Here is a 19,117-nt window from a genome sequence, read left to right on the forward strand (position 1 = left end):
GAATGATCTAACATCAGTACCTCACTAATGCTCTTGTGACTGAATACAATCCAATCCTCACAGCAATGCTCCAACATTATATAACTGACATTAATAAACAGTTATAACTGTTTATTAATGATTAAGGTTTTTATGACCTACATACTAACCACTTTAAAGCATCTGTATTCTTATTGTAAAGGGGTACCAGTATTTTTAAACCCAATGACAGTTTTGTTTAACCTGGGCTTTGAGCAGCTTCTTTAGAACCTCATTCTAACGGATCATGGTGCTCATTCTAAAGCTGAAGCTCAATCAGGGAACAGCATTGATGTTCAAAGTGTAAACCAGGTCATTCAGAGTGGTTTGATGTGAAAGGCTCCATTCTGGGAACCAGCCATATGAAGCATGTTATCCAAAGGTCTGACGTCCTTGAATCCAGGGAACACTCTTGGGTTTTGTAGTCACTGGCTTTGTAATCAACTGCTGATGCAACTGATGTCATACCAACCAGTGATTACAAAATCCAAGACAGGATTCGAGGTCCAAATGTGAAGACCTGTGGTTTTATGCTTCTAAAGCAGTGGTCACCAACCCCAGTCCTGGACATCTGATTTCCTGCAAAGCGATGCTCCAATGCAGAATACAACAACAGGTCTCCAGGAGTAGACCTGAGGACCACTGATCTTAAAGAAGAAAACAGAAAAGGGTGAATGAAATGGTTATGAAAATGCTGCTGGATGTGTGAAACTCTGTTCTATGATAGTTTTGAGGTAAGATTTTGGCCTAAACATATCGTTGATGTCAGGAAAAAAACCGAGTATCTCCAAAATGGTAAGGAAGAACCTATTTTACTTTTAATGTAAGCAATGTCAATGGAACCAGAATATTTTCTAATAATTTTGGGGCATTTCTTTTGGCCCATTCTTCATGAAATTTAGAAACAATGTAAAGGCCAACAGGCTTTTTAAAATGATCTCAAAAACTAAAAATGACACAAATGGAGATACGAGGTTTTGTTCCGACAGCAGTGATATATTCTTGGACATATTCATGGCCGAGAGGTATATTCAGGGAGTTATAAAGCAAAATAGTTCCCAAAGAAAAAGTATTACCTTAAGTTTTCCCATCATCAACTTTACACATAAAAGCTCAGAGGATGTTTTACGGTCATTTTGATATTAAATAAGCAAATATATGAACATCACAACCTTTGCAAAGAAAAAAGTGGACAACTTTGTCTACGACGCATCATTTCACATCAAACCACGTTGAATGATTTTATTTAAACTGCTGAATCATGAAGCCTGACAAACCAAAGATTATGTATGATACGCTGTGAGAAAACTATATGCGTTGCCAAGTTTGCTCCGCTAACCAATTAGCTCGCTGAGGTTAGCCTCGCTGAGGGCAACTGTGGTCCTATTAAAATCTACTCCATGTAGCCCCCTTCTCCCCCTGTCCCACGTTGTCGCTTAAATAACACATTTCTGAATCATGATATGAAGACAGCAAGGACACAATAAAAACAGCTTTGAAATGGAGGCAGAGACTGAGAGACAGAAGTGGACAGGTCAGCTGCTAACACAGAGAGAGGAGAGGGATTTCCTCTACAGCAAGCAAGTGTGGACACAAAACCAGGCAGCATGGGGGTGTTGGGGGGACGGGGGGGTGTTGGGTGGATGACGGATGAGGGAGACCATTTGACTACTCTACTCTATTTACAGAAGACAGGCATATAAAATTGTACAGCCACTCCTTCTATAACCACAAAGCCTAAAGGGTAACGCTTTACGTGAAACTCTGCTACATAACATGCGATACACACGTCTTGGCAGATGTCATATGCTGTCATGACAGATTTTGTTCAGTAATACAGCAGGGTCATGTGACCTTTGTCAGTAAATGTCATGTGTGATATCATGATAGCTTACATGATGTGGCCAAAAGTATGTGGACACCAGCCCCATCACACTTTGTGGGACGTTCTATTCCAAAACCATGGGTGTTAATACAAAGTTGCCTTGGACTTCGCTGTCATAAGAACCTCCACTCTTCTGGGAAGGCTTCCCACAGGTTTGCCCGTTCAGTCAAAAGAGCATTTGTTAGGTCAGGCACTGATGCTGGACGAGAAGGCCTGGCTCACAATCGATCTTTCAATTCATTGCAAAAGTGTGCGGTTGGGTTGAGGTCAGGGCTCTGTGCGGGTCACTGGAGTGCCTGCACAATAAAACATGTCTTGATTGATGCAAATCCCAGTCATGCTGGAACAGGAAAGGGTCTTCCTCAAACTTTCCACAAAGTCAGAGGTGTATAATTGTCTTTGTATGATGTAGCATCTTTGTATGATGTAGCATTAATATGGCCAAATCTTGAAAAACAATCCAGACCATTAACCCTCCTCCACCAAACTGTACCCTTGGTACTATGCATTGCAGTGGGTTCTCTTGGCATCTGTCAGGATTTATCCACTCATCGTTCACACATCCATCAGACTGCCAGATAGTGAAACGTGATTTATCACACACAGTCCTTGTGCCAATGTTGCTTCTTGTAACGAAGATGGCCTATGACAGAGCCGTATTTCTCACTGTGTGCTGCAGTCTGACCTATTCTACTGATCATGTTTATCTATAGAGATTGCATGGCTATGCGCTCAATTTAACACACCTATTAATGGGTGTGGCTGAAACATCTGAACTCAATAATGAGAGGGGGCGTCCACATACTTTTGGCCATACAGTGTAATGTTTTTCTAAATGTCGCTAAACATTAACATCATTACAATGACCAATAATGGTAACATGACACTGTAATATTACTGGACATAAACTGTCCATGTTCATAGCCTGGTCATGCCAGTGCCACATAGCAGGGTCCAAGTACAAGTGTTACTGCCTAAAGAACTCAACAGAAAGAAAAGAAAACCTATCAAAAAGTTAGACGTTGTCTTTTTTTTTTTTTTTTTTGTCTTTCCTCCCCCCAAATATGTCATCTCATTTTTTATATACCTCTGTTAAAGACAAATGTGTGAAACAAAATCTCTCAGAGAATCTAAAATAAACATTTCTGCTAGATTTCAAATGAAAAAAAATAGAGATTTTTAATTGCAAAAAACAATTTAAAGTATTTCACATTGCAAATAAATGCAATCTCCAGTGTTATTCGTTAGTAGAGGAACAAAAAAAGAACAGTGAATGCAGAGCCGCGCACAAGCTATTTCGGCTTTGAAGGTCAGCGTGTTTTTTTTTTTCGGAAAAAAATAACAAGCAATCTGACGTTATGATAAGATGTTAATCTAATTACTCAGCAAAAGGCATAAACCATCCCCGAGATGTCGATTTTGTTAATCAATTCTTGTGTCTGTGCATCCATATGTTGCCTTGTTAATGCCGCTGCACTACGCCGGATTAGTCTTTGCTGCTCTCGGAGCTGTTACGATTAGGCTGCTTAAACACTTACAGTAGCTCTTTGATTCGAGTGGAGATACGTGGGTGCATTTCCATTGTTGACCAGCAGAGGGAGACATTGCATTAGAGGACGCCGTGTGCGAGTGGCAGCGGAAATGTTATGGACGGGTGGGTCAGTTCAATAATAAATGGAGAATCTTGGATCTTTTCAGGCAACAATTTCTGGATTCTGTGAGCGCGTTTAATGTGTGTGTGTGTGCGTGTGTGTGTATCCTGTGTGTGCGTGCGTGTGTGAGATGTGGAGGGGTGTTAATAAGGTAACGTAGAGGGGTCCCACTCCAGCTTGCCCTTCGCTTTGCCCAGCACTTCTGTCTGCTCCTCTTCCTCACTGTCCTCTGACTCCGCGCTGGACTGATCTCCTGCCAGCTCCTCTTCATCCTCGTCGTCTTCGTCTTCCTCCTCCAGCTCCTCCTCTCTGATCACGCCAGCGCTCTGAGGGCCATCGATGTTCTGTCCCAAACAGAAAAGCAGGACGGTTACCATCACCGTTAGAGCTGAATGTGCTGATTAAACTGTGATGTTATTGCCACCTGTTATTGACTGTATGGAGTCAGGCTTCGGATTACATCATCTCTGGCTTGTATTACATCACACTTTGCTGTGGAATTGCCCACAGTGCAAGGAGCTCAAGTTAGGGCTGCAGTCAGTGATGCAGTACGGCATTTTACATCAGCTTATACAGTTGTGTGGAACATTTTGGGCACCCTGGTCAAATTACATGACTTTCTAAGTGAGAATAAGTGGTAACACTTTATTTGAAGGCTACATACACACTTCAACAGACTTCATAACACTTCAATAACTAGTGAACAACACTGATCAGGCATGACCACCTTATGACCACCTTCTTGTTTCTATTCTCATTGTCCATTTTATCAGCTCCATGTACTATATAGGTGCACTTCTAGTAGTGCTACAGTTGTCCAGTTACAGACTGTAGTCCATCTGTTTCTCTGATACTCTGTTACCCTGTTCTTCAGTGGTCAGGACCCCCATGGACCCTCACAGAGCAGATACTATTTGGGTGGTGGGTCATTCTCAGCACTGCAGTAACACTGACGTGGTTGTGGTGTGTTAGTACGTTGCACTGGTCAGTGTGAGTGGATCAGACACAGCAGTGCTGCTGGAGTTTAAATACCTCAGTGTCACTGCTGGACTGAGAATAGTCCACCAACCAAAAATATCCAGCTGATCCACTTGTACCAGCACAACACACACTAACACACCACCACCATGTCAATGTTACTGCAGTGCTGAGAATGATCCACCCCAAATAGTACCTGCTCTGTGAGGGTCCATGGGGGTCCTGACCACTGAAGAACAGGGTAAAAGGGGGCTAACAAAGTATCAGAGAAACAGATGGACTACAGTCTGTAACTGTAGAACTACAGAGTGCAGCTATACAGTAAGTGGAGCTGATAAAGTGGACAATGAGCGTAGAAACAAGGAGGTGGTCATGATGATATGCCTCATCGGTGTATATAATGCATGGGGTTGAATGGTTTTAAATGGACCATCCCCCTGTAAAATATGCCTAGGCTTTTTTTGCTTAATCATTTTTTATATATGAATAATGCTTTATGCGACGAGCAACCTTGACATTTTTGCTACAAAGCAAAACACAAAAACTTCCAACACCAGCTAAAAGTGTCAGGAGTGCAGAGGCGGAGTTAATTGTAACAGATGGAGGGGCTAGTTATAACAGACGCTGAAAAGTCTGATAAATCAATGAAAAACACAGTTAATGCAACAGACGCACGTTCCAGCCTAAATATATTCAGCAAAATAAATATGATTCATGGCAAACACCAGCATATTTATTTTAGACCACATATTAGAAGAACATTTTAAGCGCAATAAAACTGAAATGTATTGTCTCTGTCCAGAGAAATCATGCATCTCCATTTTTGTTGATTTTTATTTTTCTACAGCGTTTTAATGCAGCAGCTGTCCTTTACATGGTGTGCAAATTTCATGGTGAATGGACCAATAGAAATGCTCAAAAATCACTTAGAATAAAACCTCTTTACATTGCATTAAAAGTTACAAATATAAGTCTGTTGTTGGAGGAAAACCTCATTTCTAAAATGCTAACTTTACAGGAGAAGGAAAAAAACCTAGTTTACTTGTAAGGTCAATGGAACCAGACTATTTTGGGTCATTTTGGGTCATTTCTTTGAATGTAAAGGACAACAGGTATTTTCAAATTATGTCAAAAAAATTTAAAACGTCAAAAATGGAGATATGAAGTTTTCTTCCAACAACAGAGATAAGTAAGCTGGTATTTTGGAGATATAGCTTTCTCTTTGAAGAGTGACGATATGTTATTTGCACACTTTAATGAAGCTATGTTTAAAAAAAAACTTTAATTAATTGAATTAACTGAGGATATGTTCTTAGTCGTTATACTGTGTTAAAACTACCTCCGCCATGTATTGGCTGTACAAGAACAGCCTTCATGGCAATTCTGGAGAAATATCTGTTCGATTGCTATAGAAATTCAAGCTGTTTGGGAATACAAGATAACTAAACGCACATTCTACCTGAACCTGATTAACTATAAAACATATCTGTTACCTTTTACTCCACGCTACTTTGTGCTCCACTCTCCCCTACTGTGTAACATTTAACACAGGGTACACTCTGCAGTCTTCAAAAGGCACCCACAAACTATTCATAGCCATATGTCATTTAAGCTTAAAGCTAGCGACGACAACACACACCGGCAAATACAGCTGTAGATTCTGCTGTGACACAGTCACAGGAATTTGCTATTAAACTCCTCAAATAAATGATGTGTCTTCAAATGAAATAAGCACATTCATTGCCTGTACTGCTGGCCAGATTTCCACAGGGTTACTTAAAACCCATGCTAATGCCTTACCTCCATAGGATTGACAGTGATGGTGAGTGTAGAGTCATCCCAGTCCATTTCCGGCTCCTTCCCTCCATCCTCATCTCCTTTCGTGCCCTCCTGGTGGGTGGTGTGAATGCGATAGATGCCCAGGACCACAATGGCCACCAGGGTGGCGATGCACATCACTATAACTACTGTGGCTGCCGGGGGCGTGCCTGTGACCAAACACACAAAAAAGAGAAGGGGAACGTTCCATTATATGTACTGGACAACTAGTATAAACATTTCCATATTTTCCAGAATGTGCTCATAATCTACTTTGGCTTTGTTGATTAATTATTGCAGCCCTAGTTTTAAGGCAGATTTAAAGTCTGTACCTTTCTATACCGTATATCATTTTGGAAAATCTGTTAAGTATGATTAAGGTGGAACTTTCATCACAGAACTTTCTTTGTTTCAGAGAAAAAAAGTGGTATCTATCACAGCAGCTAATATTAATTGTCAATGCCATAAATCATCTGCACTCTCTGCCAACATCAAGGCTGCTGTTGCTTTCCCAAGTGACTGTTTACAGAATGTTGTGGTGACCTACTTAGTAAACAAGATGGGAAAAGTCTCCATCTAGGATGTTGGTTGTAGATGACTTCCAGCAGAGCATTGACAGACTATCACTATTACAGTTAAATACATTAAAAGCATGTGCCCAGCATATCAATTCAAGCAAATCACAAGGCGAAAGAGGACATGGAGATGTTGCTGTTATCAAGTGAGGTCAGAATGCTACCTGCTGTTTCTAGATCTTTTGTCCACAGCTGAGTAGGGGTGCCTGATCCAAAATTGGCCAGGATCAGAATTGGCCAAAATTTGCTCCTAAGAGGCAATCTGGCTGACCTGTTTGTGATTTTATTTATAAAGTTTCATGAAACAGCTAAGTACTTGTTGGTCATTGGTCCTTTGGTTAATGAAAAGTACTACAAACATGCTAGGATTCATCTTTGGCCCCATTCATACCTGGTATTCACATCCATCTCAAGTTGACAACAAGATGTACAGCCAAGTACAGCTGGCAGAGATGGGAACTCAAGTCAGCAACTCAGAGTTCAGGCGCATGTTGACTCCCAAATCGACTCAGACTCACTGTTAGCAGACTCACGAATTGACCTGGTTTAAGACTTAACACTCGCAAATGGTCAGCCATGTACCACAATCTTAGCACAGTAACTCAACGAAACCTTATTACTTTGCATGCGAGAGTCTCAAATCAAATCAAATCAAATTTATTTGTAGCGCTTTTTACAACGGATGTTGTCACAAAGCAGCTTCACAGAATTCCAGAAAAGACAAAGTTTTAACAAGAATGTAAAAACCCCCTGGTGGGCAAGCCAGGGGCAACAGTGGCAAGGAAAAACTCCCTCAGAACTGAGGAAGAAACCTTGGGAGGAACCAGGCTCACCGGGGGAACCAATCCTCCTCTGGTCAAACTACCCACAAGTGATTATACTACTAATGTTAATAGCAGTAGTATTAGTAGTAGATATGATGAAATTTGCAGCGTTTTGGACTAGTTGAAGTTTGCTTAAATTCCTGCTAGTACATCCTGACAGTAGTGTGTTACAGTAGTCTAGCCTGGAAGTAATAAAGGCATGTACTAGCGTTTCTGCATCACGCAGGGACAGGGCATTTCTTATCTTGGCAATGTTGCGAAGATGTAGAAAAGCTGTCCTAGTGATGCTGCCTATGTGTTGATCGAATGATAAATCTGAATCAATTATGATGCCAAGATTTTTTGCTGCTGAGCCAGGTGTGACTGGAAAGTTGGCGAGATTTAAAATTAAATCTGGTAGTTTATTTCTTGCTAATTTTGGACCCAGAAAGAGAACCTCTGTTTTGTTACTGTTTAGTAGGAGGAAGTTCCGCAACATCCAGCATTTCATGTCTTTTACACAGTCCTCTATGTTCTTTAATCTGTATTTGTCATCAGGCTTGGCTGATATGTACAGTTGCGTATCGTCTGCGTAACAATGAAAGTTAATACCTTGGTTATTTATAACTGTGCCTAACTGTAACATGTATAGTGTAAATAATAATGGTCCTAAAATAGAGCCCTGCGGAACTCCAAATCTTACTTTTGAATAATTGGAAGAGTAAATTGTTTACACTGATAAACTGATAACGTTCTGTTAGGTAAGACTGGAACCATGACAGGGCCGTCCCTGTGACTCCAACCATGTTTTATAACTATTCTACGAGAATATTGTGGTCTATTGTATCGAAAGCCGCGCTGAGGTCAACTAGCACTAACAGGGACACATAGCCTTGATTAGAGGCAAGAAGAAGATCATTAGTTATCTTAACTAGATACTAGAGCCGTCTTAGTGCTGTGATATGGCCTGAATCCAGATTGGAATTTTTCATATATATGTTTCTTGTGTAGATATGAACTAAGTTGTTGGGCCACAGCTTTAAGCTCTAAGATCTTCGATATAAATGGTAAATTAGAAATAGGCCTGTAATTAGACAATAGGACTTGGACAACTAAACTTCAAGGCTTACAATCAAAGATTCGAGACTCATCTTGGACTCTCGACTCTCTCTGACACTGGCAATTCTACGGCTCTCAAATGCATCTCCAGTCACCACTTATGATCGTACTGTTTTCAGAAAAGGTCATTTACATGACTTACTACATCAGTCTCTCACTGCATTCCTTGTTAGACAACAATATACCATAAGACCTTGTTGGTTTACATGCACAGGCTGTTGGAAATGTTCAGATCGCATGGAACACTAGTGCACAGTTTAAATTAGTAAAGAGCAGATGAAGAAATAAAAGAATAAAATGTTCACACTGCTAAAGTTCTAATGTTACTCGGTCATGTTCATCTGAAGGTCACTACATCTGAAGGTAATGTAAGTATCTGTAATCACAATACTTCACTGACAAGACCCTGTTCACACCTGTACATAGCACTGCATAGCAAGATGCATCTTAATGTCTGGTGTGAACAGGGCCTATTATACTCTTATAGGCTATAAGAACCATGTTAGCACTGCACTCTATGTAAATCTACGGTTACTGGGCATTGAACACTTTGTTTGAAATGTGTGAAAGTCCATGAAAGAAAGTTTAATATTGCTGTTTTCAATTTCAATTTAACCTGGAAAGTGTTGTGTTTTTTGCATGTTGCTTTCAGGAAATCCTGGCTAATAACAATAGGCCAAACTGATTTAGCTGTAAAGAAACTGGAACTGGAACTGGCCAGAGAAATGAATGATAGATGCATCTACCACTGAGCATTTCTCATTCTGTCAGCTTTCTCTCCACCTCTTCCTCTCCTCTTCTCTCTCTCTGGGAGCTGCTCATTGCAGTCATGTGTGTCCCGTTTGCCCTTGGGGAGATCACTGGTGTCCCTGGTGTGTGTTTGTGTGAGCTGGAAGGCTTAGTCTAATCCTTGCAGCTCCTCAACACCAACAATACATCCTCGCCAGGGCCTGCCATCCACTCACGCCAGCATGTGTTTGTGCGTGCATCGCTGCACACAGCGTTGCCTAGCATTACAGATCAGGTTGGCCAAATAAAAGAACTCTGTAATGAACATGAACATGTTTACTGCCTATCTGACACCCACATGTTGAACCGCTTTTCTCCTTATGAAACAGCACAGCAGTGCAGAATTAGAAAAACAGATCATTTCTTTTAACCCCTCAAACTCAAGGGACTACAGGCGATTCCATTCCTTATCACCACATAACTTGCTTTACCAGTTGCTTAATAATGCATAGCCACAGAAAAAAAATCATAGCAGTTGCTGAGCTATAAACATTATGACTAAAGTGATATAGTCATATAGTCAAACATTATGACTAAAGTGATATATTGATCCAGTGATACGGGGCTAATGTAACTAAAAAGTAATGAAATCTTATACCCACCACTTAGCATTGTTCAGACTGTTTCTACTGTTAATGCAACATGCTTTTATCCACTTTTAAAGATGACTATACAGGGAGATTCACTCGAAAGAGGCCCCGAATATTCTGTAATAACTCTTGCTAGGATGAAGCAATCTGAACAAAATAACATGCTATGTGTTGCTCTGTCTATGAAGATTCTAATGAGCCTGGATGGCCCTGCGTCGGAAATGATGAGGTAGGTGTTGTTGTTCAGGCAAGGAATGTTGTTCAGGCAAGGAACATTCAGAAACGTGGAGCGTTGCGTCAAAATGTGTCTGACAGAAAACGGAGATCACTTCCAGCATCGCATGCAATCGATTTCACATACGTCAAGTTATGTAGTGTATTTGTTGGTTCAGACTGCTTCATCCTAACGTGAGTTACAACAGAATATTTGGGTGATCTTTTGAGCGATTCTCCCTGTATTATACGTTGTCAGAAAACCACATTAGCAAGTCTATTGGACATAACCTAAAGGGACCATATTGTACACTTTGATGTGTATTTTATACCATGTATGATGTTCGTATGAGTTTATGTAACAAAAACAGTCAGAATTACTTTTTACTGTTAAAGTTAAACCAGCTGTTTTTGTTACTGTGCCTTCAAGGATGATGTATATGATCTTTGCTCTGACTGGCTGTCCTGTATTGCGTCAAATTAAAACAATCTGGGCGGAAACACTCCTTACAACTTTAAATGTAGGAGCTGTAGTAGGCTGAACTGCTGAAGGCTGAACAGGTGGATATGTAAATGTATTTTTCTGACATCACAAAACCAGTGGATTCAAAAACAGGCTGTTGCAGCTTATGGACTGTATGGACTGGGGAGTGAACTGTATACTTAGCACGCTGTACCACTGCATGTTTGCATCACTGCAGCTTGCACAGTGCTAACTGGTAGGCTATAAACTTCCATTATATTTAAGCATTAGCCTTGTAGCTCCAATGCGATGTCCTGGCTGATCGACTGCATTTGGAGGTAGGAAATGGAAATTTGTCAGATTATCACTTCAATAATTGAATAATACGCCTATATTATGAGGAGGGTACAACAAAGTATAAGATACATTTGTTGTGGGTGTCCTTACCTGCGATGTGGTCTGAGTTCACAGTGTGGACCACCAGCGGATGATGCACGGGCCTCATGTACTGGGATTGGACAGCCAGGTGATTGACATGCTCCACGGCTTCTGAGCTGTGCACTACTCCAATCTGTGAGGCAGGACATGGGTAAAGAGATTATAGATAAAATTGCTGGACCAAAGTGCAAGAAAGTCGAAACGCAGACACACAAAAGTCCACCGTGTGAGACAGATTCTGACCTCCAGGTTAAACTCATTGCTAGTGTAGCGGCCGTTGAGTTCAGAGCAGCTGAGCCGGAACTTTCTCTCCGACAGGCCGGCCGGCCGCCAGTTGTGGTACCTCACCTGCCGGATGGCCTGCTCGTAATGTGCCATGGAGTCCACACCTGAGACCAGATGAACACACCACATAGGCCATCTATCAGTGACAAGACACTCATGTTTCCTGCAACTAGGAGTGAACGATATGGCCAAAATGTAACATTGCGATACTTTCATAACAAATTCTCATGATACATTGTGATATTTAGCGTTTTCTGAGGATTGCAAACAAGTCAGAAGAGACAAAATGCACTGGCAAAACAGCAATGCCACATTTTCAAAAAGTCTACGAAAAACACCATATGGTACAATCATTTTTTAAAATGAAATGTTTCAAAAGAACAGAAGTAAAAAATAAATGAAGGATATAAGTTCATGCAATTCCATCTAATCAGCAGTGTATAAAATTACTGTACACTGGCTGCCTCTATAACCGATCTAAATGAGTCTTTTTGTTATGATACACGTAGGTGTTCTCGAGTTCATGGCGATGATACCCATAATACACTGAGAAATTAATAAACATGACAGCAAATAGCATCACCTTATTGAAAAATCATTCTAGACAAAGCCATCGGAATATAACTCCCGGAAGCTCTTTACGCCACTTCACAAAATGTTGTGTCTCTCTGAATGTCCTCTCAAAATGACCAAATTACTCTCGAGTGGAGAGAGAGGAAAAACTCCATCACTGCCTGCAAGCTTGGGATTGTGAATAAAAAGCTTGTCTTTTAAAGAGCAACACTTATCTATGATAATGAAACTAAAGTCAGATGTTTTTGAACGTGTGGCCCAAGAAATATAAGGCTATTGTTATTGTTTTTCTGTAATTATACAAATAGGGTTAGACAGTCTGGTGTTAAGCATCTTGTCAGGCTTAGTGTATAAAGCCTGCTTGTATTCTTTTAGTACATCATACCTTAGTTATTTAGTCACCTTTGCAATGGACATGACTACTGTACATTATATTACTGTAATTCTCTGTATTTCTTTTCAATGGTAGACTTTATTAGTCTGTAATGAGTGTGTGGAGAAGTAGATATGGTGTGGTAGAGTGTTTATATGATTTTCTTTCTCAACTAGTACTTATATTATATTATATTGTAAGTTATAATAGAAAAGCAGCTTTAACAAAAGGCTGTATAATATAAATGCTATTTCCTGAATGAGATGGTCATTTGGGTGAACTGGATTAGTTTTGCCAGGAAACGTAGTTTAAAATCATTTGTGGCTAATTTGATCGGAAGACAGTGTCTGAGCAATTTATTCAAATGACCACAGATCGCCCAGGTCAGTACTACATCACATCTCAGTAGCGGTAACAACACAGCACACGGCTTGTTCATTAGATTTTCAGATTTTACTGTTCCATTAGCATGAGGTGGGTTGGAAAAGAACTATTATTGAGGTACCAGCAGGATGAGCCAAATGCACAAGGCCACAGTTACTACTGTCAGACACTAAAAAAACAGGTGTAGAATGGAAATTACATTGCAAATTCATATGGGATTAAAATTTCCTCCAAAATTAGTGCTACCAGACCATAAAAATATTCCCACAGCCTCACACCAGATTAGACTCCAATGACTACAAGCAGAATATAAAACTACACACATTTCAGATTCATACTGGATTAAAATCACTCCACAATTATTACCATCAGACTGTAAAACTACAAACTGCAGATTCATACTGGATTAAAATCACTCCACAATTATTACAGTCAGACTGTAAAAACTACACACACTGCAGATTCATACTGGATTAAAATCACTCCACAATTATTACAGTCAGACTGTAAAACTACACACTGCAGATTCATACTGGATTAAAATCACTCCACAATTATTATCATCAGACTGTAAAACTACAAACTGCAGATTCATACTGGATTAAAATCACTCCACAATTATTATCATCAGACTGTAAAACTACACACACTGCAGATTCATACTGGATTAAAATCACTCCACAATTATTATCATCAGACTGTAAAACTACAAACTGCAGATTCATACTGGATTAAAATCGCTCCACAATTATTACAGTCAGACTGTAAAACTACAAACTGCAGATTCATACTGGATTAAAATCACTCCACAATTATTATCATCAGACTGTAAAACTACAAACTGCAGATTCATACTGGATTAAAATCACTCCACAATTATTATCATCAGACTGTAAAACTACACACACTGCAGATTCATACTGGATTAAAATCTCTCCACAATTATTACAGTCAGACTGTAAAACTACACACACTGCAGATTCATACTGGATTAAAATCACTCCACAATTATTACTGCCAGACTGTAAAACTACACACACTGCAGATTCATACTGGATTAAAATCACTCCACAATTATTACAGTCAGACTGTAAAACTACACACACTGCAGATTCATACTGGATTAAAATCACTCCACAATTATTACCGTCAGACTGTAAAACTACACGCTGCAGATTCATACTGGATTAAAATGACTCCACAATTATTACAGTCAGACTGTAAAACTACACACACTGCAGATTCATACTGGATTAAAATCACTCCACAATTATTACTGTCAGACTGTAAAACTACACACTGCAGATTCATACTGGATTAAAATCACTCCACAATTATTACAGCCAGACTGTAAAACTACACACACTGCAGATTCATACTGGATTAAAATCACTCCACAATTATTACAGTCAGACTGTAAATCTACACACTGCAGATTCATACTGGATTAAAATCACTCCACAATTATTACTGTCAGACTGTAAAAACTACACACACTGCAGATTCATACTGGATTAAAATCACTCCACAATTATTACAGTCAGACTGTAAAATTACACGCTGCAGATTCATACTGGATTAAAATCACTCCACAATTATTACAGTCAGACTGTAAAACTACAAACTGCAGATTCATACTGGATTAAAATCACTCCACAATTATTAAGATCAGACTGTAAAACTACACACTGCAGATTCATACTGGATTAAAATCACTCCACAATTATTACTGTCAGACTGTAAAACTACACACTGCAGATTCATACTGGATTAAAATCACTCCACAATTATTACTGTCAGACTGTAAAAACTACACACACTGCAGATTCATACTGGATTAAAATCGCTCCACAATTATTACAGTCAGACTGTAAAACTACACACTGCAGATTCATACTGGATTAAAATCACTCCACAGTTATTACAGTCAGACTGTAAAACTACACACACTGCAGATTCATACTGGATTAAAATCACTCCACAATTATTACAGTCAGACTGTAAAACTACACACACTGCAGATTCATACTGGATTAAAATCACTCCACAATTATTACAGTCAGACTGTAAAACTACACACTGCAGATTCATACTGGATTAAAATCACTCCACAATTATTACAGTCAGACTGTAAAACTACACACACTGCAGATTCATACTGGATTAAAATCACTCCACAATTATTACAGTCAGACTGTAAAACTACACACACTGCAGATTCATACTGGATTAAAATCACTCCACAATTATTACAGTCAGACTGTAAAACTACACGCTGCAGATTCATACTGGATTAAAATCACTCCACAATTATTACAGTCAGACTGTAAAACTACACAGTGCAGATTCATACTGGATTAAAATCACTCACAATTATTACTGGCATACTGTAAAAACTACTGCCCAATCATCACTGTTGGGCTGCAGAAAATACACACACTTCAGATTCATGCTGAATCAAATTTCCTCTGTAGGTATTACTGTCAGGCTGTAAAAACTACATGACAGATTCATACTGGATTAAAATAATTAAAATCATGCATTCCGTACTTGAATCACTTAGTCTCAGAACCACTACAGGTAAAACTAATCCAGCCTATTCAGCCCTTCAGTATGTGCAGGGATAGAACAATGCACAGTGAGACACAACACATGACCGTTGAATACATACAATCCAGATGTTCCTTACCATAGATTGAGATTCCAGAAGTGGAGTTGGTGGCATCGAGATGCTTGCCCAGTAGTGAGCTGTGGTGAATCTCCAAACTCTCATGCTCTGGATTCAACTCCTCTCCAATTACGAGCACATCACAGTAATCAAGGTTATGCATTACCTCCAAAACGCCGGATCTGTGGCCTGTACACACACACACACACAAACACACACAATCTATTTAGTCCCCCCACTGTTTCCAGGTGCAGCCATTGATTGTGTATGAGTTTCATTTCGGTGATTTATCATCTCTGGGAGAGGAGCACGATGCATTCAATAAAACTAAGGTGCTTGCTTTTGGTGAACTTTGGATAAAACAGCCCACCCATAAAAGTAATTGACTCAGCATCGATGTAATAACTCTGAGCCAAGTGTAAATTATCGGGCTAATAATCGACTCCATCCTTGTAAAAACTGTGGATGAATATAAAATAAATACACTATGCAGTATTCTGCACATGACGCATGCTGAGCTCTGATCCCCAGTTTCAATGCAGTTTTTATGTATTAACCTCTTAAACGACCCACATCTGAACACATTTTAATTACCCACTTCTATAACTTAAGAAAAGCTCAGTCTGCTGGCATTGAAGCCACTTCAGAAGCAGATCTAGCCCAGAAATATTCAAATCCACCAAGAAAATGGCATTTTTGTTATTGAGAGCAATAACACCTTTCAAAATACTTCACATTTTAACTTTAACACTGAATTTAATGTATTTAAACTTATACATATATATATATATATATATATATATATATATAGCCTCCGCTTTAGAAGTAGAACTACAGTGCATTGTCCTTTTATTGTTGTTGCCAGCTCTTAACTTGCTAAACAACAAATTTGCTTACTAGTAACAAATAACTAGTAACAATGCAAGTTCCTTCGTTACCTGCTACGTTGCTAGTTAGCAAGTTATGGGCTACACAGCTAGCAAGTTATGGCCTACACAGCTAGCAAGTTATGGGCTACACAGCTAGCAACAAGAACAAAGAAATGCAATGCAACATGGTTCTCATTCTAAATTTTAAGCCTGAAAAATTATTCGCAAAGATTATATAAGTTATGCTCAAAAAACATAGTTTGCTTAGCTAGCCAATTAGCTAACTGAGCCGAGCCTTTCCTAATGAAAAGCACCAGTACAGACCAGCATGGATTCCAAACTGGTCTAAACTGGATTACTTTATGCTGGGCTGGTGCTGGATTAGCTGGCCACCCAGCATGGTCTTACTGGTTTACCAGCATACTAGCATCCAAAGGTTTGCTAGTTTGGTAATTAGCATAACAGTTTCCCTTGTAATATTTAGTTTAATAGTTTGGTGATTAAGCTGGGCTTTACCCAGCATCAGTTTTAAAATGAGAACTATGGTGCACTGCCCTACTTGTCTGTTGATGCTAGCCGGGTATCCCCCAAGTTGCTGACTAGTGAGCTTGCTAACAAGCTAGCAAGCAACAAAGTTACATTATTTTTTATACCTGACTGCTGAAAAATATCATCTTTACTAAGCAAGCCAAAAAAGCTCATTAGCCTAGCTTTGTGACTTGTTGTCACCTCCTCCTCTTGCCCTGCAAGTATAATTCTTAGGTAGATGCTATGCACTTTGAGATGGCGTGCCTGCTGTAGTACCTGAGCTGAAAGCATTGTCGCTCTTGGTGACGGTGCTGATGATGCGGATGTCTTTGAAGAGGGTGACTCCAGTGGCGGTCCGCAACTCAGCAGCGGGCCATGTCACCCGCTCCACACCTGCAATGGTGATCCGAGGCTCACTGGGTGGCAGAACCATGACCACTGCTTTTATGTCTGGGATGGAGATACATGTGTCTTCACCAAAACATCTGCAGGGATAAAGGAACCAAAAGACTAGATTAGTAATATTTCTCCAATTATGTTTGATGAAAAATCCAAAATATGACACATGCTGTTCCTACAAGATGCTTAGATTATGCTTTCATAATCTAATCTACTATATTAGATTACTGTCTTGCTGGTAAATTCTCCACTGACTACAAAATCTTGTTTAATGGCATAGCATCAGCATATCGTCAAGTCAAATCAAGTCAAGTCAAAATTTATTTGTATAAAGCTTTTTGCAACAGGCATGGTCACAAAACAACTTTACAGGAAAATCTGGGTCCAAGCCCCCATGTCACCCCAAAGGTGATAGTGGCAAGGAAAAAAACCCTAAGAGCAAGAGGAAGAAACCTAGAGAGGAACCAAGCCTCAAAAGGGGAACCCATCCTCCTCTGGTAGACACTGGACAGCATTGTAATCTCGTATCTCCAAAATGCTAAATTTTCAGGGGAAGGAAAAACATCCATAGTTTTCAATGAAGGTTACTGTAAAATATTTAATTCCAAGTCATTTTAAACCATTTCTATAGTTCTACTCATTAAGATATTTTGACACTGTATAAAGGGCAGTTAGGTAGATTGCTAATGATCTGTCAAGGCGTTATAACCCACCCAGACCACTATGCTCAGCTGAGGCAAGCTTACTGCAAACTCCTACAATCACTTACCACTCAGCTGGTGGGGAATACATACATATGCTCTGGAACAATGTTCCATAACATCTAAAGCGTTTCTGTGGGAATATATCCATTCAGTCAAGAGTATATGTGACCTAAAAATCCTTTATCTACAATTACAACACTACAATCATGTTGTCAAGTGCAACATGAAATGGGTTTCCAAGGCTGAGCAGTTGAACACAAGCCTCAGATCACTATGCGCAATGCCAAGTGTCAGCTGGAGTGGAGGAAAAAACACCGTTACTGGACTCTGGAGCAGTGGAAATTACTGTGAGAATCACGGTTCTCTTTCTGGCAGTCTGATGGACGAGTCTGGCTTTGCAGAATGCCAGAACATGACCTACTGGAATGTGAAGTGCCAACAGTAAAGTTTGGTGGAGGAGGGATAATGGGCTGGGTCAGTTTTCTAGTTCCAGTGAAGGGAGATGTTAATGCTACAGCATACAAAGACAATTATAATCTTCCAATTTCCAGCAGCAGTTTGTGGAAGACCCTTTTCTGTTCCAGCATCACTGTGCCCCTGCATACAAAGCAAGCTCCACAAAGACCTGGTTTAAACAAGTTTGCTGTGGAGGAACTCCACTGGCCTGCACAGAGCCCTGACCTCAACTTTAATGAACAGCTTTGAAATGAAACGTTGATTGTGAGCCAGGTCTTTTTATCCAAACCTCACAAATGCTCTTTGAAACAAAGGGCACAAGTTCCCATAGACACAGTTCAACATCCTGTGGAAAGCCTTTGAGAAGAGTTATAGCTGCAAAGTGGGGGTCAACTCCATTTTATTGCCAATGGATTTGGAATGGGATGTCCAACTATATGTCCAACCTATATAGGTGTGATGGCCAAGTGTCCACATACCTGTTCTTCAGTGGTCAGGACCCCCATGGACCCTCACAGAGCAGGTACTATTTGGGTG

At 39.9% G+C, this 19,117-nt stretch overlaps 1 protein-coding gene across 1 annotated transcript in view; it reads right to left on the minus strand.

The window, feature by feature from the left end:
- Window positions 1–2,951: 2,951 nt before the first annotated feature.
- Window positions 2,952–19,117, minus strand: part of clstn2 (calsyntenin 2) — a 398,921-nt gene continuing 382,755 nt past the window's right edge. Inside the window, exons 12-17 of the mRNA XM_017723092.2 lie at window positions 17,298–17,506; window positions 15,646–15,813; window positions 11,585–11,730; window positions 11,351–11,474; window positions 6,334–6,521; window positions 2,952–3,899 (exon numbers count right to left, since the gene is read on the minus strand). Of these exons, the coding sequence (XP_017578581.1) occupies window positions 3,699–3,899; window positions 6,334–6,521; window positions 11,351–11,474; window positions 11,585–11,730; window positions 15,646–15,813; window positions 17,298–17,506 (1,036 nt within the window). The 3' untranslated portion in view covers window positions 2,952–3,698. The remainder of the gene's footprint in view (window positions 3,900–6,333; window positions 6,522–11,350; window positions 11,475–11,584; window positions 11,731–15,645; window positions 15,814–17,297; window positions 17,507–19,117) is intronic.

This window comes from Pygocentrus nattereri, chromosome 2, assembly GCF_015220715.1.
Source record: "Pygocentrus nattereri isolate fPygNat1 chromosome 2, fPygNat1.pri, whole genome shotgun sequence".
NCBI lineage: Eukaryota > Metazoa > Chordata > Actinopteri > Characiformes > Serrasalmidae > Pygocentrus > Pygocentrus nattereri.